Source organism: Perissodus microlepis, chromosome 14, assembly GCF_051167445.1.
Source record: "Perissodus microlepis isolate ML-2025 ecotype Zambia chromosome 14, ASM5116744v1, whole genome shotgun sequence".
Taxonomy (NCBI): domain Eukaryota; kingdom Metazoa; phylum Chordata; class Actinopteri; order Cichliformes; family Cichlidae; genus Perissodus; species Perissodus microlepis.
The window spans coordinates 16,239,079-16,264,060 of record NC_140474.1 but is presented as its reverse complement, the minus strand read 5'-3'; the positions used below and the strand labels follow the sequence as shown (position 1 = coordinate 16,264,060).

General features: G+C 39.5%; 1 protein-coding gene across 2 annotated transcripts in view; it reads right to left on the bottom strand.

The window, feature by feature from the left end:
- Window positions 1-5,297: 5,297 nt before the first annotated feature.
- Window positions 5,298-24,982, bottom strand: part of LOC146373720 (syntaxin-1A-like) — a 73,032-nt gene continuing 53,347 nt past the window's right edge. The window contains exons 5-11 of one of the 2 annotated variants that reach the window (XM_084951733.1): window positions 24,815-24,888; window positions 24,157-24,265; window positions 13,526-13,599; window positions 13,297-13,431; window positions 11,386-11,496; window positions 11,079-11,189; window positions 5,298-6,680 (exon numbers count right to left, since the gene is read on the bottom strand). In XM_084951733.1, the coding sequence (XP_084807859.1) occupies window positions 6,603-6,680; window positions 11,079-11,189; window positions 11,386-11,496; window positions 13,297-13,431; window positions 13,526-13,599; window positions 24,157-24,265; window positions 24,815-24,888 (692 nt within the window). In that variant the 3' untranslated portion in view covers window positions 5,298-6,602. The remainder of the gene's footprint in view (window positions 6,681-11,078; window positions 11,190-11,385; window positions 11,497-13,296; window positions 13,432-13,525; window positions 13,600-24,156; window positions 24,266-24,814; window positions 24,889-24,982) is intronic. The other variant, XM_084951732.1, reaches the window with a different exon arrangement.

Sequence of the window (24,982 nt, the reverse complement as noted above, 5' to 3'; positions counted from 1 at the left end):
GCAAAGTTTCTCCTCACATTAAAACCTTTATTTCTCATCTCACGTGTTTGAGAATTATGATTCCGTGGTATAATTCTCAAACACATAACCTAAAGCAGATAACTCGTAAGCTGGAGAGGAAATGGCGTGTCACAAATTTAGTAAATGGAGAGTCTTCTTCTCACACTAAGGTTAATTATGGAGTTCCACATGGTTCAGTGCTAGGACCAATTCTGTTTACATTATACATGCTTCCCTTAGGCAGTATCATCAGAAGACATAGCATACATTTTCCCTGCTATGCAGATGACACCCAGCTTTATCGATCTATGAAGCCAGATAACACACACCAATTAGTTAAACTGCAGGAATGTCTTAAAGACATAAAGACCTGGATGGCCGCTAACTTTCTGCTCCTTAATTCAGATAAAACTGAGGTTATTGTACTCGGCCCTGAAAATCTTAGAAATATGGTATCTAACCAGATTCTTACTCTGGATGGAATTACCTTGGCCTCCAGTAACACTGTGAGGAACCTTGGAGTCATTTTTGACCAGGATATGTTCCTCAATGCACATATTAAACAAATATCTAGGACTGCTTTCTTCCATTTGCGCAGCATCTCTAAAATTAGAAATATCCTGTCTCAGAGTGACGCTGAAAAACTAGGCTGGACTACTGTAATTCATTATTATCAGAAAGTTCTAAAAAGAACTTTCGGGTGAGAGAAGGATGGCCGCCCCTCCCTGAGCCTGGTTCTGCCGGAGGTTTCTTCCTGTTAAAAGGGAGTTTTTCCTTCCCGCTGTCACCAAAGTGCTTGCTCATAGGGGGTCATATGATTGTTGGGTTTTTCTCTGTATTATTGTAGGGTGTAACTTACAATATAAAGCGCCTTGAGGAGACTGTTGTTGTGATTTGGTGGTATATAAATAAAATTGAATTGAATTGAATCATGTGGGTCTATGACCAGTGGTCCAACATATAATTATGCTTAATACAAGCATTTTGTTAGTAACTCAGATTTTTATTACTGCAAATTAACTATCTTTAATCTACAGGTGGGCTACAGTAATAGAAATTACAACTATATAAAGTTACATATTTATAGAAATGTAATTATTTATGTAAAAGTTTTAATAAAATTGCCAATAGGAGGTGGTTAGCTTGTGATATTACTAATTACTGTGACCTAAATTTACTGTTTTTCTGTTGAAGATCCAGTGGCAGGTTAGTTATACATTGATTTAAACACATTGTATAGACTAGAAAGCTTTAGTAATTTATACCTGACAGCCCTTGTTATTTATGTTTTTTGAGTAGAGTTTTAAGGAAATACATCACTTTATTTTGTATTTTAATTAGAGTGAAGATTTAAGATTGTGAGGGCCCAGTGGGATTTTCAGTTTTTTAAGCAGGCTGCAGCATTTTTGACTGTGGGAATGAGCATTTTAAAACATCTTAGACAAAAGATAATATAGTACAGTTACTGACATATTAACACATTCATATTCAAAGAAATCATTACATGCTTCCTCAACTTGTTCATCTGGGGATGAGCACTTCTTTACTTTTATGACTGGCTAGCTAACAACAGATAGGTCAAAAGATCCTTAACTGGGTGGAGAGAAAGTGTGAGCTCGTGCCTTTAAAAGTTGTGCAGTGTTTAGGCCACATCCTGTATGATGGTGGTTTTCAACCTTGGTCATCTGATGTAGCCCCCACCCTCAAAACCCTGTTAGATGGGTTAAAAATAATTCCCTTCAGCACCACCTTATAAACACCTGCACTGCTTTATCTCTTACGCTCGGTGCATGCAGCCTACCTTTGTAGCAAACTGCCTAAATCTTTAATCAGTTGGTAGTGGGTTTATATTTCAGACATGCATCTAAAATGTTTAGTTAGCAGTCCATGTAACAGCTATATTCATGAGCCTGTTTTAACCATTTATCGGTTCTCTTTAGCTAACAATTTTATTCATTTATTGAGAATTTCGTGGTTTCAAGTGATGAAATGCTGCATGAAAAGCATGGTTTGCTTGTTTCACTCGAGCCAGAAGCTTGTAAGTAGTAGTGCAAACGTGTTCACTGATGATTTCCTGCATCTCGGTGCATCTCTTTCTTTACAGGAAGATGACCCTGATGGTGTGAAAGTAGTTTTGCAAATAGGAAGTAGCTTTCTTGGTAAAAAAAAAAAAAAAAAAAAAAAATTGAAAGGAAATCCACAAACCTGAAACCCTGTAACATTAAGTGTACAACTTTGAAATGCCTTCAAATACTAAAAGAAAAAGTAGGTGAAACTCTGGTCTCTCTCATGCAACATATAGAGGAATTATGGGTCGCACAAGACTTTTGCTCAATTTAAGGGTTTAAAGAAATCTAAAGAATAACTCAAAGTATTAATTTGGAATCTAAGAAAAAAAAAATAAAGTGCATACTTTTAGTGGTATGCAGTGTAAAATATCTGAATGTTCAAACTGACTGTAAAGTTTTATCCATTTAATTTACATTTTCAAAACTGAACTTTAAGTTTTTAAATTTTAATGGTAACGGCAGTCTCTTTAGCAGCTCTTCAATTCTATGCAGAATAATAAAAGTATAAATAAAAAATGTAAGAATAGCAGTAGCAGGGTGTAATAAAATCAGTCTAAAAGGTAAAGTGGAGAGGGATAACAGGTAGTGTTCAGAGTGGGTTATTTTCCTTATTATTCAGCTGGTCTTCTTGTGCCAGTCACAGTGTATATCTCTGTCATATCTTGGTCATATACACTGTGATTCTGATGACACCCTTAGCAGCTTTGTCCACCCTCTGCAGGTCCTTCCAGTCTTGTTCTGTGTGTACCAGGCAGCGCAGCACTATGTCATGAAACGACATACAATACAATACAATGTTGTAACTGATGTAAACCAACTCATGTGAGGTAAAATACAAGCAGATGATGGTAAGTTGGTGTAATGAGTAATTGAGATGACAGTGACAATTACATTTAACTTGTAAATTAGAGCAACCACAGCCACATACAGACATTACGTTAACTGATGATAGTGAATGGCTGGTACTGTTTCTCTGTGTTAAATCTGTTAAATATGTGAAGTGATTGAGTTTTTATTTGATTATCACAACAGGCACAAGACTACAGAGGAAGTAATTGTCATCTGATTTAAATGTGACAAAACGGGAAATTGCAGAGTCCAGCGAGCTAATATAAGGTTAGGTGCCAAAAGGACAGAGCCTGCGCCTAGAAGAGGGAAGTAGGTAGGAAGTTCATGTCTACAAAAACAACAAGTTCAAACTGGAACAAGAGCCATTAGGAAGTAAAACGAATTACACTCTTAATTCTGTATGAGAAGTTTAAATGTAGATTTGAGTGCAGGGTAACCAGATCCAAACAAATTTAAACCGGGGCGTAGGACGTGACGGATAACATGCGACATGTTGCTAATGCTGAGTTGTCTGAAATATGGATTTATTCAGCTTAAAGCAAACACACAAAAACTTTGCAGGTTTGACAGTTAGCATGTGAAGAACAAATACTACTGCAATTTTCAAATCTTCAGTGTAAAGTTAAGAAATACAATAAAAACAAAAGGAAGCTGAAGTTTCTTCATATGGTCTTTTCTGCCTACTTGCACTCATTCTCGCTTCTCCTTATTTATTGTGTGACTATATGTCATACTTTACACTTGTGAAACTGAAAGAACTCCACTAACTTTACTCAGGTAGCTTCCCGGTGTTTCATTGGGCAGACATCCCTTTTCTTTCCCAAATTTTCCATCATATTTTGACAAAATCACTGCCTTTGCAGATTTTAAGGCTGTGCAATTTCCCCTGTTGAGTAGAATATAATATGCTGAAAAGTTACCCAGATGCATCATGACAACCTTCCCTGCTTTCAGTTCAAATGGATAAACAGTCACATGCCAGAGAAGTGTTGATTTTTTTGAACAAATATTGCCAATAAATGTGTGGGGCATCGTCTCACTATACTGGATAAGGGAAAAATAGATACAATACAGCACAAGCTATAGGTTAAAAGATGGAACTGAGCACTGGACACATAATATAGTTGGCTGTTTGTGGATGGTAATGTTGGCTTTGTTGTTAATGTTACTTTTCTGCACCATCTAGATAAATGCCTGTTCCTTTTTGAGTTCTTGAAGTTGCTAGTTCTAATAAAAGAAGACTGCTACAATTTTCAACTTTATTTAGGGAAATCTGACCAGCAGCAGTGATGCAGTTTTGCCATCAGATGTGGTCTTCTGGGCTTCCTAAAACATACATCTGCGCATAAACCTGGAAGAACTCATATGAAGCTACCCAAGTGTTGCCATTTTAGTTTCAGCTTGTCCATTCAGCAAGCTAAACCTAGACACAGAGTGCTGCTGCCAGTGAAGGTGTGTTTTCTATGAAGTGGAAGCATGTCCATATTCAGATGTGTCGCAGATCACATCAGAGGCAGTGAAACGTGTAAACAGGTCTGTGCAGGTTCTGTAATGCAGGTAGTCTAAGAAGTTTGGAAAGAAAGCGACTGCACTTTAGATTTTGTGAAGATGTTTCATGGGCTAAACCTTTCAGTTCTAAAATCAAATGGTAGACTGTCCCAGTTGTTAAACCCTACTTGGGTACCTTGACAGGGTCACTAAGCCAGTATTAATTATGTGGCTCGTCACAGTGAAACATCTCCAAGAAACTTAGTCCAGTCATTTTTTTTCCAAGCTCTTTGGGTCTAAACAGATCTTTGTCATTTTAATCTTTATTTTGCATTTTTCCCATGCCGCAGAAAACGAGAAATTGCTGAAAGCGGTATTATGGCTACCCACAAGTCCCGCTCTGCCCCAGCTTTCAGGTTACTGCACTTCTGCTGTTGATAGAAAGCTAAGGACAGGTTTGGTTTTTGCTACTAATGATGTGTTGGTGCAGCAATAATCCTGCTTTGTGCATTCAGGTTCAAACGTTGTGTATGTGCTTGACTGAAGAGTCAATGGTGCAAAGCGACCATCTGCCGGATTATGACTGAACTCCTCAAAATCAGAATCCTGTCTAGAAAAAGTGACATCATAGTCCTGTGGATCGTCAGTTCATCTTGACAAGACAGCCCGTCCAGACCAGTGAAGGAGAGCAGTTTGGGACTGGGCTGGAGGAAGGCTGAATGTTTGACGTCCCTCTCCAATTTTGCAATCATGTTTGTGGACATTCTGGTGCTTAAATAATTTGCTACCAACACATCAACTTCAAGGACTCATCTTTTCACTGGTATTGGACTTCTGGATATATTATTCCCCTGTGGAATCATGTGTGCAAGGCAAAGTACAAACTCAGTGTAATTTTTTGGGACAAACTTTACTTAAAAAAAAGAAAAAAACAAGACTCATTAAACAAATAAACCCATGTCATTACAATACAACACAAAGGCAACACGTTGAGTAGGCAACATGGTAACATGGTTGCAGTCTGTGCTGTCTGATGTTTCCCCCCAAAAATGATATGAGTCTTTTAACGGGGCTACTTTGAGTTCATGCTGATGCATTCATTGACTCAGTGAGTTCATCAATGGAAATAAACATACAGTAGAAGTAGCTTGACAGGATAATATGCACTGTTTAAACCTTGGGGTTTACAGAAACGGCAGAAATAAACAAAAGGTTTGTCACTTCATTAATCCAACCAGACTAGACTCCACTTTAACAGCTTATTTAAATATACTGGCAGTGTTAGAGAGCTTTATATTACTTTAGAAAACAAAGACACATTTGGCTACCAACAAGCACTCATGTTTTCATCCAACGACTCACATACAACATGTTCAGACATGTAGCTACCAAGGAACTTGCAAATATCCTTTCAAATCTTATATATGCATGCATGCACTCAATCACACTCAACACTGGAGCAACGGTCAAAAATGCTGCACAACCGGTAAGGCCAGATGAAATTAAGTACAGTAGCATTGCTTCTGTCAACTACAAGAGATGTGCAATTAGAAAAAAAGTTTGGCAGTGTGTTAAATATACGAGCAAAATACCCAACATCAGCGTAGCTATGTTCTTTTTGATGTGTTCCCTTTTGCAACAGAGTACAAAACACCACTTTACAGTGAACTAAACCATGCAGGGCTTTTAAGAGGGAGGTAGAAGACATCAGAGAGAGAAAGTAAGAAGACTACAAAAAAGATAAATACATGTGCAAATGAACAGAGGTCTACAGATAACATAGCTCTGAAAACATAACCGATGAGTTACCTGTCACTTTGCCTGTACAACACAAAAAAAAAGACACATCTGAATCAGTGTCACACTTGGAAGTTGGAATGTTTTAGTATAGCGTTACATTTCATTTAGTAACTTTTTCATTCAAGAAACATCATATCATTGACAACACTCGACACTCTGATAAACAGTTTGCTGCACCACACATTTACAAAATAGCAACTCATGCGAAACAAAAACAAAACACCTCTGGCCCTGTACACTGTGTGTAAAATTTATTGTACATTATGTAACGTATCTTTTGCTGAACACGTAATAGATTGCATTTGTTAAAACAGGAAATGGGAAATGTGTGTTATTCTGCTTTTAGCTCTGTCGTGTGACTTTGTGTGTTTTTTTTAGTGTGATCGTGGCTGAGGTTTAGCCCAGTGTTCCCCCAACAATGGAAGCAATGACGACTCCCAGAATGATACAGCATATAATAATCATAATTTTCTTCTGAATGGTATTAACAAAAATAAAAGAAAAAAAACATCCAAAGCAGCAAATGGGGAGCAGAGAAAACATGTTAGTTATACTGTTTGTGCTTTACTTGAACAGAGTTAATAATAATTTGAACAAAATGCAGTTTACAACAAAAGTAAAAGAACCGAGCGGGAAAAAAATGCAATTTAATTCGTTCTAATAATGCGACCAATGTGTGACCAAAATGTTACATTATTTCTACATCTTCTTTTAAAAGAAAGAAATCTTTAAATCCTGCATTTTGCTCATACCATCTGTCATATACACATGCCACAAACAGAAATCATCTCTGCGGTTAAAGCCATCACATGCACAACATAAAAAGCATCAATTTGGCTCCATCTAGTGGTTAACCGAGAATATGCAAGCAAGACTGCAAATTTATCAAAAAGTAAAAATCCACCAAACACAAACTTAACTTTTAAAACGTGTTTTTTAGCAAAGGTCCCTCTAATGAAGAAGTTCAGCATGCAGCAAATGAATCCTGTGGACTTGCACAGTTTCCAACTATTCTTAAAGAAACTGTTTAAGGAAATATGCCCTTAGTTATGAGTCACATACATCTCATCACATCAGTGTAATAAGAAGAAAATAAAAGTTCAATTAAACACATCATCTCTCTCTATGAGACACCCTCATGCAGTTCTAAAGTTTTACATATCAGGACATAAACAAAATCATCTGGTTATTACAACTAAACTAAAATTATCCATCCATTCTCTACTGCTTATCCTTCTCAGGGTTGCGAGGGCGCTGAAGCATATCCCAGCTGTCTGAGGGCGAGCGGCAGGATACAACCTGGACAGTTTACCAGTCTGTTGCAGGTCTAACATACAGATACAGGGCAACCATTCACACTCACACTCCCACCTATGGGCAATTTAAAGTTTCCAATTAACCTATCCCCACTAACTGCATGTCTTTGGACTGTGGGAGGAAGCTGGAGTTCCCGGAAAGACAAACATGGGGAGAACATGCTAATTCCACAAAGAAAGACTTAAATTAGTTCATTCAATTTTAATTTACTCAATAAACCAAAACATGTGACATATTACAGTGTGTCATTATTTGTTTAAAAAAAAGGCAAAGTGCAGAAGCAGTGTGTGAAAAGCTAAGTAAACAACATGATTCAGTAGTTTGTAGAACCAACTCCAACAGCAATAACTTGAAATAATCATTTTCTGTACAAATTTCTCAGTATTTTATATTATTGGGTTTTTTTGGCTTACTCTTCTTAACATTGCTTCAGCTTGTTGAGATTTATGCGCATTTAATGAAGCACAGCTATTCCACCAGAGCATTTCAATCTAGTTGAAGTCTGGACTTTAACTTGGCCATTGAAACACCTTGATTCTTTTCTTTTTCAGCCATTCTGTTGTCGTTTTGCTGCCATGCTTGAGATCATTGTCAGTGACTGTAAGGTGCCCAGCTTCTGTGGTTGCAAAACCCAAATCATCATGAGGTGTTTGATATGCTATAGGGGGGTTAGGGGGGTTAGGGTTAGGGCCTTCGGTGCTAGGCCCTCGAACTGGTCATCCTTCTGCTCAAAGACCTGTTTCAGAGAAATGAAAATATCTTGATCTCTGAGCTTCAGGTAGAAAAGTGCCCCGACACTATGAAAGGACACATCAAAGGCACAGCGTTAACGGAGAACCTGGCGACCCAAGACTCGTTCCCAACAACAGAGAAGGATGAGGGACCGAGCAGTACACAGGGATGGTTCTCGTTGAGGCATAGACTTTAACGAGAACCCTTCTCCACTATCAAATGCATTAGATTAGCAGCACGTGGCTGCTACTTACCCTTTTAATTCCTCTGAAAGTATTAAGAATGTACTTAGTTTTTCACACACTGGTTCTGCATTTTGGATTTTTAAAAAATAAATAATGACACATATGTCATGTGTTGTTATTCATCTGAGGTTCTTTTTACCTCATTTTAAGCTCTGTAAAGTAACAGACTAACTTTTTAAATGTCCCAACCTTAAATTAAATTAAAAGAAAGCGTTCTTTTGAAAACAGATATCTCATTCTGTCTAAAAAAAAAAAAAATTACAACTATACACTTACATTTGTTTGTGTGTTATAAATCCTAATTTCACTCATAAACTATTAATAGCTTATTTAATTTACCTGGTCATTTCAGATTCATCGATATATCATGGATGTATCGGGTGAGAAGGAAATAAAATCTCTACATTGTTACAGTATCTTAAAAATCATGATTAAAAAAAAAAAATCACAATTATTAAAAAAAAACTAAACAAAAAAGAAAACATCCACCCAGCTGTTAACACATCACCACAAGTCAATGGTTTTATATTTGTTAGACTTTTCCAAAAGCAGAAATTGCACAGAAGCATAAACACTGATATGCACACTACAGATGAAAACCTGGAAGGGAGAATACATTTTTGGAGATTGCTGTAATTCTTGATCACTCCTCCATAAAGTCACTATGCCTGCGAAACGACAAAATCTCTAAGCCACATATTTGACCAACCTGACTCAAAAGTGGATTTCCCAAAATGTTTAACTATTTTGTTTTACCTTTAGTAATACATCATTGTTAAAACTAATTGGTAATAAGCTTATTTTGATGACCATTTTAGTAATAATGCAAACATCTTCAATTTGTGTTTGTGGGACAACATAGAGAGAAACATGCACATGACAAAGCTTTGCAACTCAAACAGGCCAAGCACAAACCGTTCCTGGAGCTGAAGCACACATTAAGAATAAAAGTTGATGCAGATTATATTTGAGTGTTCATAGCTTGCTGCACAGACCTCAGACCAGTAATGCAATGACTTGCTTCCCAGTTCATAAGCAGTGCTCACTGCACACATTGCAGAGGCCACCATACAGTACATTTAACACATGAACAGTTGTGTGTGTGTGTGTGTGTGTGTGTTTTGGCATTCATGTCACTCATAATGACTGTCCTGTCTGCCATGTGATGATTTTTTAGGCTCCTAACTGAGTCCCACTGCGAGCGAAATAATGAGGATGGTGATACAAATCGCAACACAAACTCCTATCAGGATCACCTTCTGGATGGGGGACCATGGGGAGGGAGAACAAGGAGAGCACAGCGTTAGATAATGAGTCAGGGGATTGAGAGGAACATGAGAGAGAGAGAGAGACAGAAATAAAGAAAGAAAGAAAGAAAGAAAGAAAGAAAGAAAGAAAGAAAGAAAGAAAGAAAGAAAGAAAGAAAGAAAGAAAGAAAGAAAGAAAGAAAGAAAGAAAGAAAGAAAGAAAGAAAGAAAGTTTGCAGTCTTTAATTATAAATGGGGAAATAACCATGTAGATGACCCTTGCACTGAGTCATTGGATGTGTGCAATTTATCTAATGTTGAGCACCTTGTTAGACGTTGACCAAGAGGTGGCAGAATTGCTCCATTGTGTTGCAGATTGTTTAAAAGAAGGAAGACTGTCATGATTCCTTTCAAAAGCATTTGTCAAATGTTTATATACTATGGGAACAATCAGCTTCAGATAGTGAACCTCCAGAGTTCATGATGTAAGATGATACATCTTGCTTTACTAGCAAACAACTATTCAAAGATGACAGTTTGTGCATTTTCTGTATATGCACTAAACATGTAAAATCACTATTATCTGTTGTGGCTCCTTGTCATGCCTCTCCACCAGAATGTAGTGTTCATGTGTTAAAAGTGACTCTGGTTGTAAAGGTTGAACTAAAAATACATACAGGGTGTTTTTATTCCATTTCCTCTTAAATACAAATATGAAGATCATTCTTCTTACCAAATTGAATTGTTCTTAGGTCAGATTCTTATAGGCACTCACCGGCCAGTTTGTTATGTACACCTATTCAACTGCTTTTTAAAGCAAATATCTAATTAGCCAATCATATGGCAGCAACTAAATTCATTTAGGCATTTAGGTCATCTAGACATGGTCAAGATGACCTGCTAAAGGTCGTGGTAGGGGAGCAGCAGTAACTCAAATAACCAGCTGTTACAACTAAAGTATGCAGAGGAGCATCTCTGGAGGCACGACATGATGTGCTACAGCAGCAGAACATCAACCGTTTAGGCTGGTGGTATAATTGTGTTGAGGATATTTTCTTGGCACACTTGCCGCTTTAATCACCGTAGTATCAAATGGTCACGAGCAAAGTGCACCTAATAAAGTGCCCGGTGAGTGTATATGCTAAAGATACTGAGGCTGAAAGTCATTGCTGTAGACTCAAATACACTCACAATAACCACAGTCCATACACAGATACATGACAGGTGAGCATGCACAGCAACCACTCCACTCCACTATGCACATGCACCGATTCTGACTTTAACTACCACCGTTTCACATGACAGCACGTTTTTCCGTTTAAGCAACTCACCCTCCGGGCTTTACTCTGGTATTTAACAGCCTTCTTAGTGTCTGATACCGCCCTCTCCACATAGTCTACCGAGTGCTCCACATTGTACTCAATGCGGTCTATCATTTCCCCCTAGAAGAAGTTAGTTACAGAGGAGGTGTGGAGGACATGCAGACAAGAAGAATAAAGAGGAAGCCAGATGTGTAGGCAGGAGGAGGAGGAGCGGATACAGATGGAGGCAAGTGACAGGGGAGGAATAACAGATAAATGAGTAGGAGAGAGAAGAAAGAAGGAGAAGAAAAAAGAGAAAAAGAAATAATTATATCACCCGTCTGTTGGTCTTTTTGAACTTTTTGCATTTTGGGATGTTGTCCTTTCCCTGCTCCACATAATCCTGGGCCTCCATAACACAGCACTCAATGTTGTTCACGAGGTTGCCCTGCACAAGAATCAGAGATGGAGACACATTAAGGTAATAGTAAGAAGAAATCTGTAGTACCAGCAATGTTTCGATTTCATAAATATGTTTCAAATTGACTAGACTAATGAAAGCTATCATTACATGAATGTCATAGAACACAAAATAACTGTGATATCATATCTCTTATCATTTCCATTGTATTGGTAACAAACCATGATTAAAACAGCATTAATCAACAAGAAAAAAAATCATAACTTTTCACATTAGCACTGACCCACAATCACTTGACAAATCAAATGACTACTAAAGTGACCCAGACTGCTCTCTGTGCATGCACTAAAACAAAGACAATTCAAAGTCCACACAGGTGAAAAGTCACGAGTTAGAGGTAAATTACCTTGCTGTGTTAGAAGGGGAACAACGTTCTGTGTTCTCCAGAGCTTAGAGTCATTGGAGTGGGGGCAGTGTTGTGTAGTGAAGAAGAAAACAGAGGCGAAAACCAAGAGAGTGGGAGACAGAGAGAGCAAAGCTGAGAAGGGTAGATTTAACAATCACACTCCAGTTTAATCTTAAATCATGTGGCACTGAGAGCATAAAGGGTTAGTTAATTGAGCTGTTTAGAGCACACACATACAAACACCCATTTCCACTGAATTATTAGACATTTTCCCGCTAAATGTTATTGCATTGTGCCATCAGTGTAACCAAAATCAGTTTCATGTAACGATTTACTTCAATATTTCACATATTTTCTTATTTTTCATATTTTCAAGTGTTCTCTAACTCAGAATCCATTCTGTACAATTCAGGCCGATTATTTCTGATGAAGGAAATAGTTCATCTCTGTGGGGGTTAAGCCACACACACGCACACACACACACACACACACACGCGCACACACCCACACACACACACGCGCGCACACACGCACACACACGCACACACACGCACACACACGCAGGGAGCAGCCCTTAAGTTCCACACTTTGCTATGGAGACAAAAGGCAACTCAACACTTAAAGAAAACCCGAATATGTATCGGAAAATTAGGGAACTGTTCACTCCACGAGGCTTGGAACGCTTTTTAATGTGCAGCATTCAAATTTTGCAACATAATAAAAAGACTAATTCTGAACAGCTCTAAATGCGCGAAGCTAAAGCCTGAAATATTTAAGGTTTATTTATAATTAAAAGCTTTAACAAAATGTGACTCTGTTAAGTTGCCAACTTGAAAGTTGTAGATGTCAGATTTATTTTCCAGCTAATGATCGCAGCAGGAGAATTATTTATAAAAAAAAAAGAAAAAACCAGTCCAAAGCCAGAAATCCCACGTGGAGATAATCACCAAACTCCAATCAACTTATCTTTGAGCCAAAAATGATCTGTTCCCCCAAAACTGTCTAAATTTACTGAGATAGTTTGCAAACAGACACCCAGATGGAGCTGAAAACATAACCTCCTTCCAACTGTGTTGGCATAGACAAGCCCTCAATTACACTAATACACTTAAAAACCGTTCTGCAAAATGAAAGACGTGTAGTTACTTGAGCTTTAATAGGGAGGAGCAGCATGCTAACATGCTGAGCTGATTAATGATTTTACTATTAATGAACACGGGGAGCTACTGAACCGCTGCAATGGCAAGATGGCCCTTTCTGCATGTAGAAACCAGTCATTATGCATCAATTGGCAAATGGATTGTCAGTTATAAACATATTGAGCATTTGCATGTTTGTTTCATTTGCATGCATTTGGCCGAGACTCAAGCAACACAGCTGTAGAAACAGAAAGGGAGAGAGAGAGAGATCAGTGTTTTCACCTGGCTTTCCACCAGCATGGCCATGTCCATGAACATGTCGTGAAGCTCCCTGATACTGTTTTCCAGCTTGATAATCTCATTGTGCCGCGTCTCGATCTCATTCATTGCTTGCTGGGTGATGTTGTCCATAATTATCTAAGAAGGTACAAAATTAAGGAAGTAGTGACTGACAGGTGCGCCCCCGCTGCATTCTTTATGTTTTGTTTTTTTGTTTTTTTGTAAGACTTACCCCCGAGGTGAAGATGGCTGGGTTGTCACTTTCCAACATGCTCTCCAGCTCCTCGTTTGTTGTGTTTCTTCCAGCTAAAAAGGCAAAGCGCACAAACTTCAAAAAAAGACCGCCAGCTTGCTTAAACTTTTAGGGATAACTGTAGGTGCATCGATATTTCATTTAAAAGGTTTTCCAAATCCAAGAGAATGAAGACTATATTAATAAAACACTAATAAAACGCCCTGGATGATAACAGTCATCCCCTCCTGGTCTATATGCCAATTTGAGGATTAATTAAAATAAAAGCTGTTTGCTCATCTTTTACACATACTTATTTTCCATCCTCTCTCCATCCGTCTCCACTGTACAGGAACGGTAACACTGGATGTAATATGTAAAAGACTTGTCCAGGCAGAAAAAGGGCTAAAAACAGATGTAATAATAGAAAAACTGATCTGAATGTCGCAGGGTAAATATGTGTTCATACATCTGTCAGTATTTAACTAGGCATCTCAAATTATCTCCAAGCTAAGGTTCAGACAGAAAGCCATAAACCCTGCAATTCAAACATTAATGGGCCTACAGTTAAAATATCGCTTAACTACAGGAGTGAGCCATCGGACTTCTTATTGCACTTAACCCCACATCTCTGACATTTGCAGGCCAGGAGTTTTGCATTTTTCTGATCCAGCCACACTAATGTGAACACGATTAATGGTGTAAAATACCTCGAGAAACTAACAGTTCAGTTTTTTGCTCTGTGTATATCCATTTGTTGATGTGTTTTGAAGCTGTAATTGAAGCAAAACATTCACGGTCTCTCTTCTTTAATCCTATCAGCACGTTTCATTAACGTTTGAACGAGGATCTGTGGATACTCTAAAACCTACAAGTTAGATTTTTTTCGCTTTTGACAAATCACACACGGTAGCTCAGCGACTGCAGCTGAGTCAGAGATATCAGTCTGCATCTCATTTGTAGTAGCTGAGATTGAATCTGATACTCGCTGATCATCTTTTGACATTTCCCCTTCAACTGTCAGACAGGCAGAACATGAGTAAACACGGCTCGTATTCATTTGAATATGAGGCTTGTGTAGTTTTCTTAGCATGAGGAGCAGAGGAAGACGGAGAACTATCACCTACTTATTCAGCAGTTTATTAATTTTGCTTTAATATTTTCAATCTCCCATCTCTTTCTGTATGACAGCATTTCTTATGGCTTCTTTCTGCTGATGAGTTTGCTCCTCATCCATCTTTATTTTCCCCGACAGAGTTGCCCTACTTTACAAACATTTCCCTACACCTACACTAATACTCTCGTTTGAGCGCTGAGTTTGCATGCAGCGCTGCTCCACTTGGGCTCCATTACTGCCCCACTGTTACTGTAAGTCATAATCAGACACTATCAGCATCATTTCCAATCTTTCCTTTGCACATTTTAAATCCTCTTTGGGGTTGCATGTGAATACAGGACTTTCCCTTTCTTCCCTGTGATGACACACCTGATGACCCATCAAATAGTAACTCGATGTACAGAGCTGAGCAGTTAGTTTAACTTCTCTCGGCTATGGTTAAAAAAACAAAAACAAATAGCAAGCCAAAGAAATCTAAAAGCTCTCTAACAACACTGTCTATTAAAAAAAACCTAGTGGTGAGAGAAACACTGAGCTTTTTTACTAAATAGAAGTACAAGAAAAAGCCATCTAGAGAAAAAGTTCAGAAACATTGTCGTAAAAATGATTTTAAATCATCAAAACTGCCCAATAGGCAAAATGGATTAAGATTAACAAATTAAATTAAAACACTAAGAAATATATTTTGAACATTTTCAAAGCAGATATTTTGACTCGCAGCAGGGACAGCACAAGTGCCTTCATGATGGCTGCTTTCCATTTTCTTCATACTGGTTCACTGCTGTGGCATGCTGGGATATTATGTGGAAATCATTAATTCTGCCTGTTCCTTCCCTAGTGCACCACATCACAATGTCTGTCTAGAAAAAGATCTAAAAAGCACACCATCTATAACATTTCTCCTACGGCCTCAGCGTCACAGGCCTAGAGACCAGTGGGTGATCTCCTGGCAATCACAGTTTGCTAGAGAAAAATGTGCACGTTACTTGTGCTTGAGTGAAATTGCTCGCAAAGAGGTATGTAGTGCTACACCAGAAACATTCTTGTGATTGCTTTGAATGCCAACAGGTTGTTGTGGTCCCCTGTAGTTGACCTGTAGTGTCGTATACTACAGGTCAACTACAGGTTGTTGTGGTCCCCTGTAGTTGACCTGTAGTGTCGTATACTACAGGTCAACTACAGCAAGCTCAGGCAGCCACTTACCAACATGTCGGGAAATTCTCAATGACTGGAGGTTGTCAGCAACTGATATAAATTAACATAAAAGAGCCCTTCAAATTACACTGTGCTAATACAGCACTTTAATAAATGTATTTAGCTCATTTCTGCTACTGGGGTATACTGAAACAGCAACCACAGGGGCTGACAAAAGAAGCCAACTGGAAGTGCCAAAAACCTGCAGTTCATCTAGTGGCCACTTGAGGCTGCTTACCCTTTTAACTACTCCAGAGATAATCTTAACATGCTCACAGCCTGGTACAAAAATGGTTTGGGTCTCTACAGTGAATTTCTGCTTTCAAACATCTCTCCAGGGGATTTATTTCTTCCCTTTGTATTTTGTTCAGGGATAGAGTTATGATTGCTTTGACAACGTTATCAGCAATAGCTGTCGGCAAGACTTCAACTCCACTAATTTGTGGCACTGAGCTGGACCCCATGGCAGTGTGTGTGCTGCTGGTGCCTTCTGGAGTATTTTTAATGGAATTATGTGACAAATATTATGACCCTCTATGAGGTACAGCATGTCCAAGAACTATGTGCTTCAAATTGGTTTAGTTTAGAGAGAATTTCTGTCTTTTTATTAGTCTGCTACATACTGTAATAATTAGCTGCTATATGCACTCACCAACTACTTAATTAGATACATTTATTCAGCTGGTCATTAATGGAAATATCTACAAATGTCTAAGCCCATCATTAATATTTTTATTTTTTCTGCTAGTATAACGTCACTCCAAGAAGAAATGCACTTAAGTAAATTAAAGAATTTTAAAGTATTTTATAAGAAGAAAAAGCATCAAAGCATTACTTAAACTATCAATAAGGGTTAGGACGTGCTGATGAGTTACAACACATAGTGACCTCAGTCTGTTGCAGTAAAATGTGCAGCACTGCTAAAAGTAGAAACGCTGAAGAGTGATGCTGAAAAACTTGTTAATGCATTTAATACTTCAAGGTTCTACTTTAGTAATTCCCTCTTATCAGGTTTTTCTAAAAGCTGAACCTGAACACAACAGAAAAACTACTAATAGCGACTAGAAAGAGAGACTGTTTCTCTTTCCTGTTAAACCCAGAACTGAATTTAAAAGCCTTCTACACAGATACAAGGTCCTGAATAATCAGGCCCCAACACAACATATCACCCCAGCAGAGAACTCTCAGACTGCTAGATTGTGACTTGTGGTTCCCACAGTTTGCAAAAGTAATGGAAGGCGGCTATCAGGCCCCTCTCCTGTGCAACCAGATTAGGCTCAAAAAATTCCTTTTTGACTCATAGCTTATAGTTAAGGATGGATCACGTCACCCTGCAGCATCCCTTAGCAGTGCTGGTAAAGGCAGGGAATGAGAGACTTGCCATGACGCAATGAGCTCTTCTTCTCCACTCGCCCCTTTTCACTCCTGATGTGTTTACATGCCACTAATGCCGGTCATTAACGTGTCTCTTCTATAGTTTCTTTTCTCTTCTCTTTCTCCTCAGCCCTGCAGTCACAGCAGATGGTCGCCCCTCCCTGATCCCTCCCCGGCCATGGCAGGAGGTCTCTTCCCATTAAAAGAGAATTTGTCTGTCTGGAGGTGGTGTTTATTGGACTTTTCTGTCTAATATTGAAAGGTTTGTTTTTTCCTTACAATATGAAACACGTTGAGATGACTGCTGTTGGTGCTATATAAATAAAATGAGTCAAATTGAACTCAAGACTATTCAAACTGGAACTCCTTGGGGAAATTGTTTTGTAGAGCAAAGAAATTTATAGTAACCCTGACATGGTGTGACCAGTTCTTCTGTTTGATATTAAAAAGAGTGTAGCGAGATAGTAGTTTGACACTTTGTGCTTTGCTTATAACGATGATTTTATTAACTTGAAATTCTTGGAAAAAGGCAAATAACTCCAGCTCCTAAAATTTCAAATAATTAGAAAAAACACAACTCAATTCATTCACAGTAGCTTAAAGTAACAGATCTGCACGGCTTGCTTTGTGAACTCTTCTCATTCTTTCTCACCACTGGACCCCTGGGAGGGGATTTTAGAGGCAACAAAATCTGGATTCATGATCTAATCAGCGTGTGTGAGAATGCGTGTGATGAAGACTGGTGGTTGCTGTGGGGCCTCAGAGACAGAGCAGGTAGCGTGATGGTGACTGATGATGGTCGGGAGTCAGAGTCGATGATTGCCTTCACGAACAGAATTTTGATGAAGCCGCACGCAAGCATCCATGGCAGAGTCCATTCACACTTCTCTTTATATACACAGAGCGCATCATGTGCAATTCAAACTTCATATCCATATCAAACCAATGAATTTCATTTAGTTGTGAGTAAGTGGTTGCACAGTTTCATTACCATGCTTAAGAGACATGTTGAGCAATAACATTTTAGCAGCATGACAAATGGGAGGATGAGAACGAGGCACAAAGAAGAGCGAGAGGCCACATTCACTACATCGCTGTGATTGGTTTCCAGTCCTCTCTGATAATAATCGCTCTAACATCAGACTAAAACTACAACATTGAAGAGGGTCAGAGAGGAGTGACAATGAGTCATGCATAATCATGAAGACAAAAAAATTGAGGCACACTACCCTACACTATTTATCTCACTTCCTACACACACACACACGTTCCTCATTGTTTTTTGTTTTTTGTTTTAAGCCATGACAGTCTCTGAGGGAGGCTCTTAGCTGTTACCATGGAGACCTAAACCCTGAGAAGCCTAATATGAAGCCAAGAAGTCTCACTTCACCCATGGTGTTTATGGGCTATTAAATCATTGATACTATGTTGCTACCAGTAACAGCATTATTTCATTTCCATTGTTATATAACACAAATCAAGCGAGACCCTCCAGGAGCAGAGAGAAACGGCAAATTGCACAACCAGGCACAAGAACAAGAAGTGTAATTTTCTATTACATTTTGCCGATCTGCACCCATGTAAAGGAGATCGATCTCTTTTGTTCCCGAGGCAGGTATGTGGCGTACATCTCTGTCTTTTCCGCTGGCGTTGCAAGCGCGCTCCTCCTAAGCTAAAAGAGCGTCCACTGAGAAATAAAACACAACAATCAAATGTCAAAGAGACCCTGCAATGCCTGTGACCAACATCCACTCCACCCTGCTGGCCTGGCCTCTCTGCTCACTGCTGCAAAATAATGGAAGCAAAATAGCATATCAAAATATGCATTCTCAATCAATAGTAAACTAAAATGCAAACACAGTGGATTTAACTCATATCAAAGTGCTTTAAAAGATTAGCTGAAATTCCATGGGTTAGTTCAGCATTTGTAAATTGCACTCACTTGCTGTCTTTCAAGAAATAGTAAAGATTTATATTTTTCTAATATTCAGCTTTTGAATATGAAAACATATTGTATTAGCTGAGCATGAATCCTATAATCAGAAAAGAAAACAGAGCCTGTCTCTACCTTAAAAGAATAAAACTGGATAACCTAAAGCTTTAAAATCACTAACAAATTAATTCTTACTCTTTTTCTAGTGAAAACAGTGAAGTAAAGTGAAATGATGTGGACCCAGCTGAAGAGAACGGTCCAGAACAGAGTCCGTTGGCGTGGTGTTGTTGCGGCCCTATGCCCCACCAGGAGTCTACAGGCTTGACGATGATTTAAGTGAAAATAGCACACAGTTTTATGGTTTTAATAATGTGTCTCCGATACACTAAAACTGTTTGAGTTCAGGTCTGAAAACCAAAAATTGTATTTATCAATCCATTCATTTTCTTTCACTTATCCATTTCAGGGTTGCGGTTGGCCTGGAGCCTAACCCAGCGGGGTAAACCTTAGACATGTACCACAGGCCTAACAAGAAACACACAGCCATTCACATCTAAGATCAACTTAAAGTCACCAATCAATCTAACATGCATGTGTTCACACAGTCCCAAAGAGTTCCTGAAGTAAAAGTCATGGGGAGAATATGCAAACTCCACACAGAAATGTTGCATAACTCAAAAACGTCTTGCTGTGAGGCAATGGGGCTAAACACACAGCAGTGTTGCCCAAATTCTATTGATAGAGATAAAATTCCAGAAGAATAGATGTATAGAAATGCATTTTTATTAGAAATGATGCATCTAGATCTTTTTAGGGCTTTATTTAGGACATTATAAGGTACTCAAAAAATTCTGACAACAAATCTGTGGAGGAAACACCAAAGATGGCAATTAAAGGAGATGATAAGTGTTTTCATGCACTGACATGAGTGCACAGCTGAGGTTCACGGCTGTTGTCGCAGATAAATCTAACACTTGAGGCAAAGATACACATGAGTAAATTTATTGTTTTATGGGTTTATTGTAGCCTTCACATAACTTGACGTGACAGGCGTTTTTGCGGGACGAGCCAGGAACACTAAACACCACCAATACTACCAATTTTGCTCATTTGTAAAAGACATAGGAAAGAAGAACATAAGGATGACAAGAAGTTATGAACCTTCTTTTAAAGCAAGAAAGTTGTTCTCAATTACCCGAAATAACTTCTCGGCACTGTTACTAATAGCAGCTAGTGGTCTTGATTCAAGAAAGACTTTTTTGGAGTCACTGTTGATCAAGGGCAAAAATGTTGTCTGGACAACAACGTGTTTACATGACAGTGTACCTTTCCTGTTTTCTTTTTCATGCATGTACCCAGCGGGTTTGAGTAGGAGTGAACAGGAAAGGGGATGAGCAGCAGAGGGAACATCAATACTCAGTCTGACAGAGCAGACTGTTTCCCTCTGTGTGACACACTCTCATTGATTCACAGACGTGCACACATACACATGTCAAAGGTGCAGGCACAACAGAAAAAGGCCACTTGCTACATCACCCTAAAGGATTTAAACAGTGTTAGATTCAACTATTATGGACGTCTTCTCATTCTTAAATCCCTAAACTCCAAGTCCGTCTTTATTTCATACTGATGATTTCCCGATCTTTCTTTCCATCTCTGTGCTCTCTCTCTGTAACTAATCCCTTCCTTGACGACAGGTGAGATCAGCTAAGGCCTCCTGTGACTCCACCAGCTGACAAATCAAATCCAAATGGATCTAGATGAGCTCAAGGAAAAAGTGAGTCACATGCGTGTGTTTAACTTCACTAGTGGATTTGCGTTGTTCTTTTTTGCGCACGGTTGTTGTTGTTGTAGTCTACATATACTGGGTGGAGCTCACGCATACAGACTGGTCGCATGTGTCCATCTAAACTGACAGATGGCCAGAGGAAATGACATCTATACCAAGCGCCGTGCAACATAACTGCCCTTGCTCTCCTCTGCTATTGCTATTACATGAGTCACTGTCTCTGGATGCTCGTGTGCATGTGTGTTTTTATAAAGGTGACTCTATCATGATTGTTAGGGGCAGCTGGGACAGTGCGGTCTGCCAGGATGCTGTGTCAGAGGCCGTGCAAGGTGCCTGGTCCAGGAGCCCAGCGCCTACAGCTAATACCTGTCAAATCACATTACACATACAGCGTGTCACGAGTGAGATGAGCTCAGATCTGAGCTGCAGCAACCTGGCATGTGCATGCATATGGGTGTGGGTGTTGGTGATCTATGTGTTTTGGAAAGTGGTTTCAGTGTGAGGGTGGTTGTTTTGGTACACTACACAAAACAATTCAAAATAAAATATGGGTGTGGGAAACTGAAATTTCTCTATAAACAAAATCAAGAAAAGACTGCATTTTGTAGTCTTTTCTCCACAAGTGTTACTGATAATTCTGTGGGATGATAATGGTTGGACACACTCTCCAATTTGTATTGTTTTATGTGTGCGTGTGTGTTCAAGTTTAAGCTGAAGACATTCAAATGCGACTTTGAGAGTGAATAAAGTGAATATATTTATAAATTAAACTTGAATGTCAGCCCAGCTGAGCGAATGTTCTATGAATAACGATGTGCTGGAAGCTGTTGGAGCAGCTGCGAGATGTTGCGATGATGAAGTTTTCCTCCTGCCGGAATTTTTTTTTAAAAAAAAAAAAAAGCAGAAACCTTGAAAACAGAAAATGTCAAAAGAACCTGCGCCTAGAATTTCAACGCTTCTCGCTACACAAGTTTCTCTGATTGAATTTGATCAAGTCAATCAATTGAGGTTTGAGGGGTCATAGTGTGTGGTAAACAGTGTGCAGAAATACTAAAGCTCTTTCAAAAATGGTGAATACACCTCAAGTCTGCACACAGTTGCAGAAAATGGGTACAGTAGCACAGCTGGATGGTAGATGACTTTAAATACCATCCAAAGGGCGACCGTGGCTCAGGGGGTTGGGAAGCGTATCTGTGACCGGAAGTTCACCGGTTCGATCCCCGGGCTCTCTGTCCTGGTCGTTGTGTCCTTGGGCAAGACACTTTACCCTACCGCCTACTGGTGTTGGCCAGAGGGGCCGATGGCGCGATATGGCAGCCTCGCTTCTGTCAGTCTGCCCCAGGGCAGCTGTGGCTACAACCGTAGCTTGCCTCCACCAGTGTGTGAATGAATAGTGGCATTGTAAAGCGCTTTGAGTGCCTTGAAAAGCGCTATATAAATCCAATCCATTATTATTATTATTAAAGTAACAGGTGCGCAAGAGTGGCAAGCAAGAAGGTGGAGGAAGGGTGGAGTGTGTGGAGACAAGTGTCAGGAGTGATTTGTGACAGAAAGATAACAGCAACAGTAACAGTGTGTGCAAGATGGTGACACCTGCTATGATCGATGTTTTATAGATGGTGGCGCTGATAAAAACACAGGAGGTCTGGCTGGAGGTAACAGACCTAAAGATGCTAAGATTTTCACTAGCAGTGGCCAGATAATTAGAAATGAGTGCATGAAAGGGATAACTCAGGTTTACAAGTGTTGAGACATATTTAAAGACACAAGGTTGAGATGGTTTGGACATGGTCAGAGAAGAGATGGTGGATGCACGGGGCAACTGATGCTGAGCTGTTAAGCAGGTGGAGAAGAAGATGACCACAGAGAAAGTTCACAGATGTAGTGAAGGAGGTCACGCAGACTGTTGTTGTGGCAAAGGATACCAGGGATAGAATGACGCTCCGCATCCACACTATCGTTTTCATTCATTTTCACAGAGTTGTGCGTCCACATTGAAACGGCCAAAAACACTTACGTTCCAGTACTGCGCATGCGTGAAGCGCAAGATGTTGAGGAAAAGCAGCGAATTTTTTAAATGGACTAACAATGAGGTGGAGTTGTTGCTGCGAGTAACACAAAAGTACAACGTTGGAAAAGCGAGTGAGGGTTAAAGAATTTGAAGAAAAGCTATCTACATGTACAAACTAATATTAGTCTTTAATAGGGCTGTCAAAATTGAGAGCAAACATAACAACTGATGTGCACCCTTCGCTATCTTAGTTTAATTGGTCACATGACTACATCACATGACTAAAATGTGTCATCGTTTTCGAAAAGGCTCCTCGTTCGCTGTCCACACTGCAACGCGAAAGCGGCATTTTCAAATGTATCCGCTTTGGAGAACGTTTTCAAAAAGCTCTGTTTACCTTGACCAAAAACGCCGCTCTCAGTGTGGACGGAAGGCCAAAACGGAGAGAAAAAGATGCATTTTCAAACGAAAACGTTTTAGTGTGGACATGGCCTAAGGCACATTATCTGCTGTGGTGACCCCAAAAAGGGAGCAGCTGAAAGAAGAATAAGAAGGAGGAGTGTGTCACCGCCAACTGAGACCCTTTCTGTGTTTGGATGTTCTCTCTGTGCCTGTGTGGGTCCTCCAAGGCTTCTCTGGCTTCTTCCCATAGTCCAAAAAAATGCATGTTAGGTTAATTGGTTATTCTATATTGATGTAGGTGTGAATGTAGGCACGAATGTTGCTTTAGGCCCCAGTGCCAGCAGGGATAAGCTCCATCTCCCCTAAGCTGGATAAACAGTTCAGGGAAAAAAAGGATGCAGATCTCATTTTTAGCCTAATTAACATGAATTCAACATCTGAGCAATAAGAGGGAGGACAGATATGAAGAGGACGATGCTTGGCCTGAGGATAAAACACATGCTAGGAAATGTGGGAAAAGTGATTATGACAGCCTTTTTTTTGGACAGAGATGACTAAAGCTGACCATTTTGTTCACAGTGTAGCAACAGCACACCTACACAAGAGTTAGATGTTATACTGTAGGATAAGAGGGTGTGTTCTAGGTGGGATCAGACAAACCAGATAGAAAATACAAATTAGAACCACAAATAAGATGTTTTTATCTGGCATATGAAAATAGATGTAGATGTTCTGAATCGGTGCAGTGTTCACACAGGTACAGTCACAGTTTGAGGGGTGGCGGTGGCTTTAGTCTCCTGGGTCTACTCACTAATCTCCAGTTGTCTCTGAATGCGTCCCTTGCAGCGCTCCCTGTAGTCCGACTGAGTGGTGTTATATTCTGACATCACCTCGACAAATTTACGGGACAGTGTGGAGTGCTGCAGAGACAAGGAGAAACAACAAACCACTTCACCTGAGTCCGACTGATGCTGGCGCCAGACAGTAAATAAGAGAAGTAAGAATAAAGTCAATGCTACGCGAACAGGAGTGTAGCAGTGTACCAACTGCATATTACACACTAATTACATGCAAATGTAGCGTGTTCCAACTGGAAATAGGACAAATAAGCCCAACAAGTATACTCAAAGCAGTTAGTATAATACTATACTATGAATACTAAAAGAAACACTTGATATTTTCATGTGCTGTTTGATAGACACCATTAATCCACATTGTAATGGGAGGAGGTAATGGAGGAACCTCTCACATGTGAGTTTTATTTGTGATTACGGATAGAGTTTGAATGCCATGATGTCATCATCTGTGAAGTTGTCTCATCTTTGCTGATTGTCTGAGAGAAATCCAGTGATTCTATGTCCTCACAGAGTCGGGAGGATGTTAACTAACGTACTCAAATATGGCTCACCGTCATGCAGTAAGATGCAACTGGAGCACAGCTGTGATTCTGCTGCTTCCCTGAACTGTACCTGTGTTTTACGTATCCTCAGGTCAGCCGATGACCTGTTCTGCCCCTCCTCCTGCTCAATGGTTTGTTGGATACCTGGGCAAATGCACAAACGTACACATTTGATCAACATACAGCTGCTCTCCTTGAATAAAGCCTCCAATGCTGCTGTCTGCCTGTAGAGATTAAT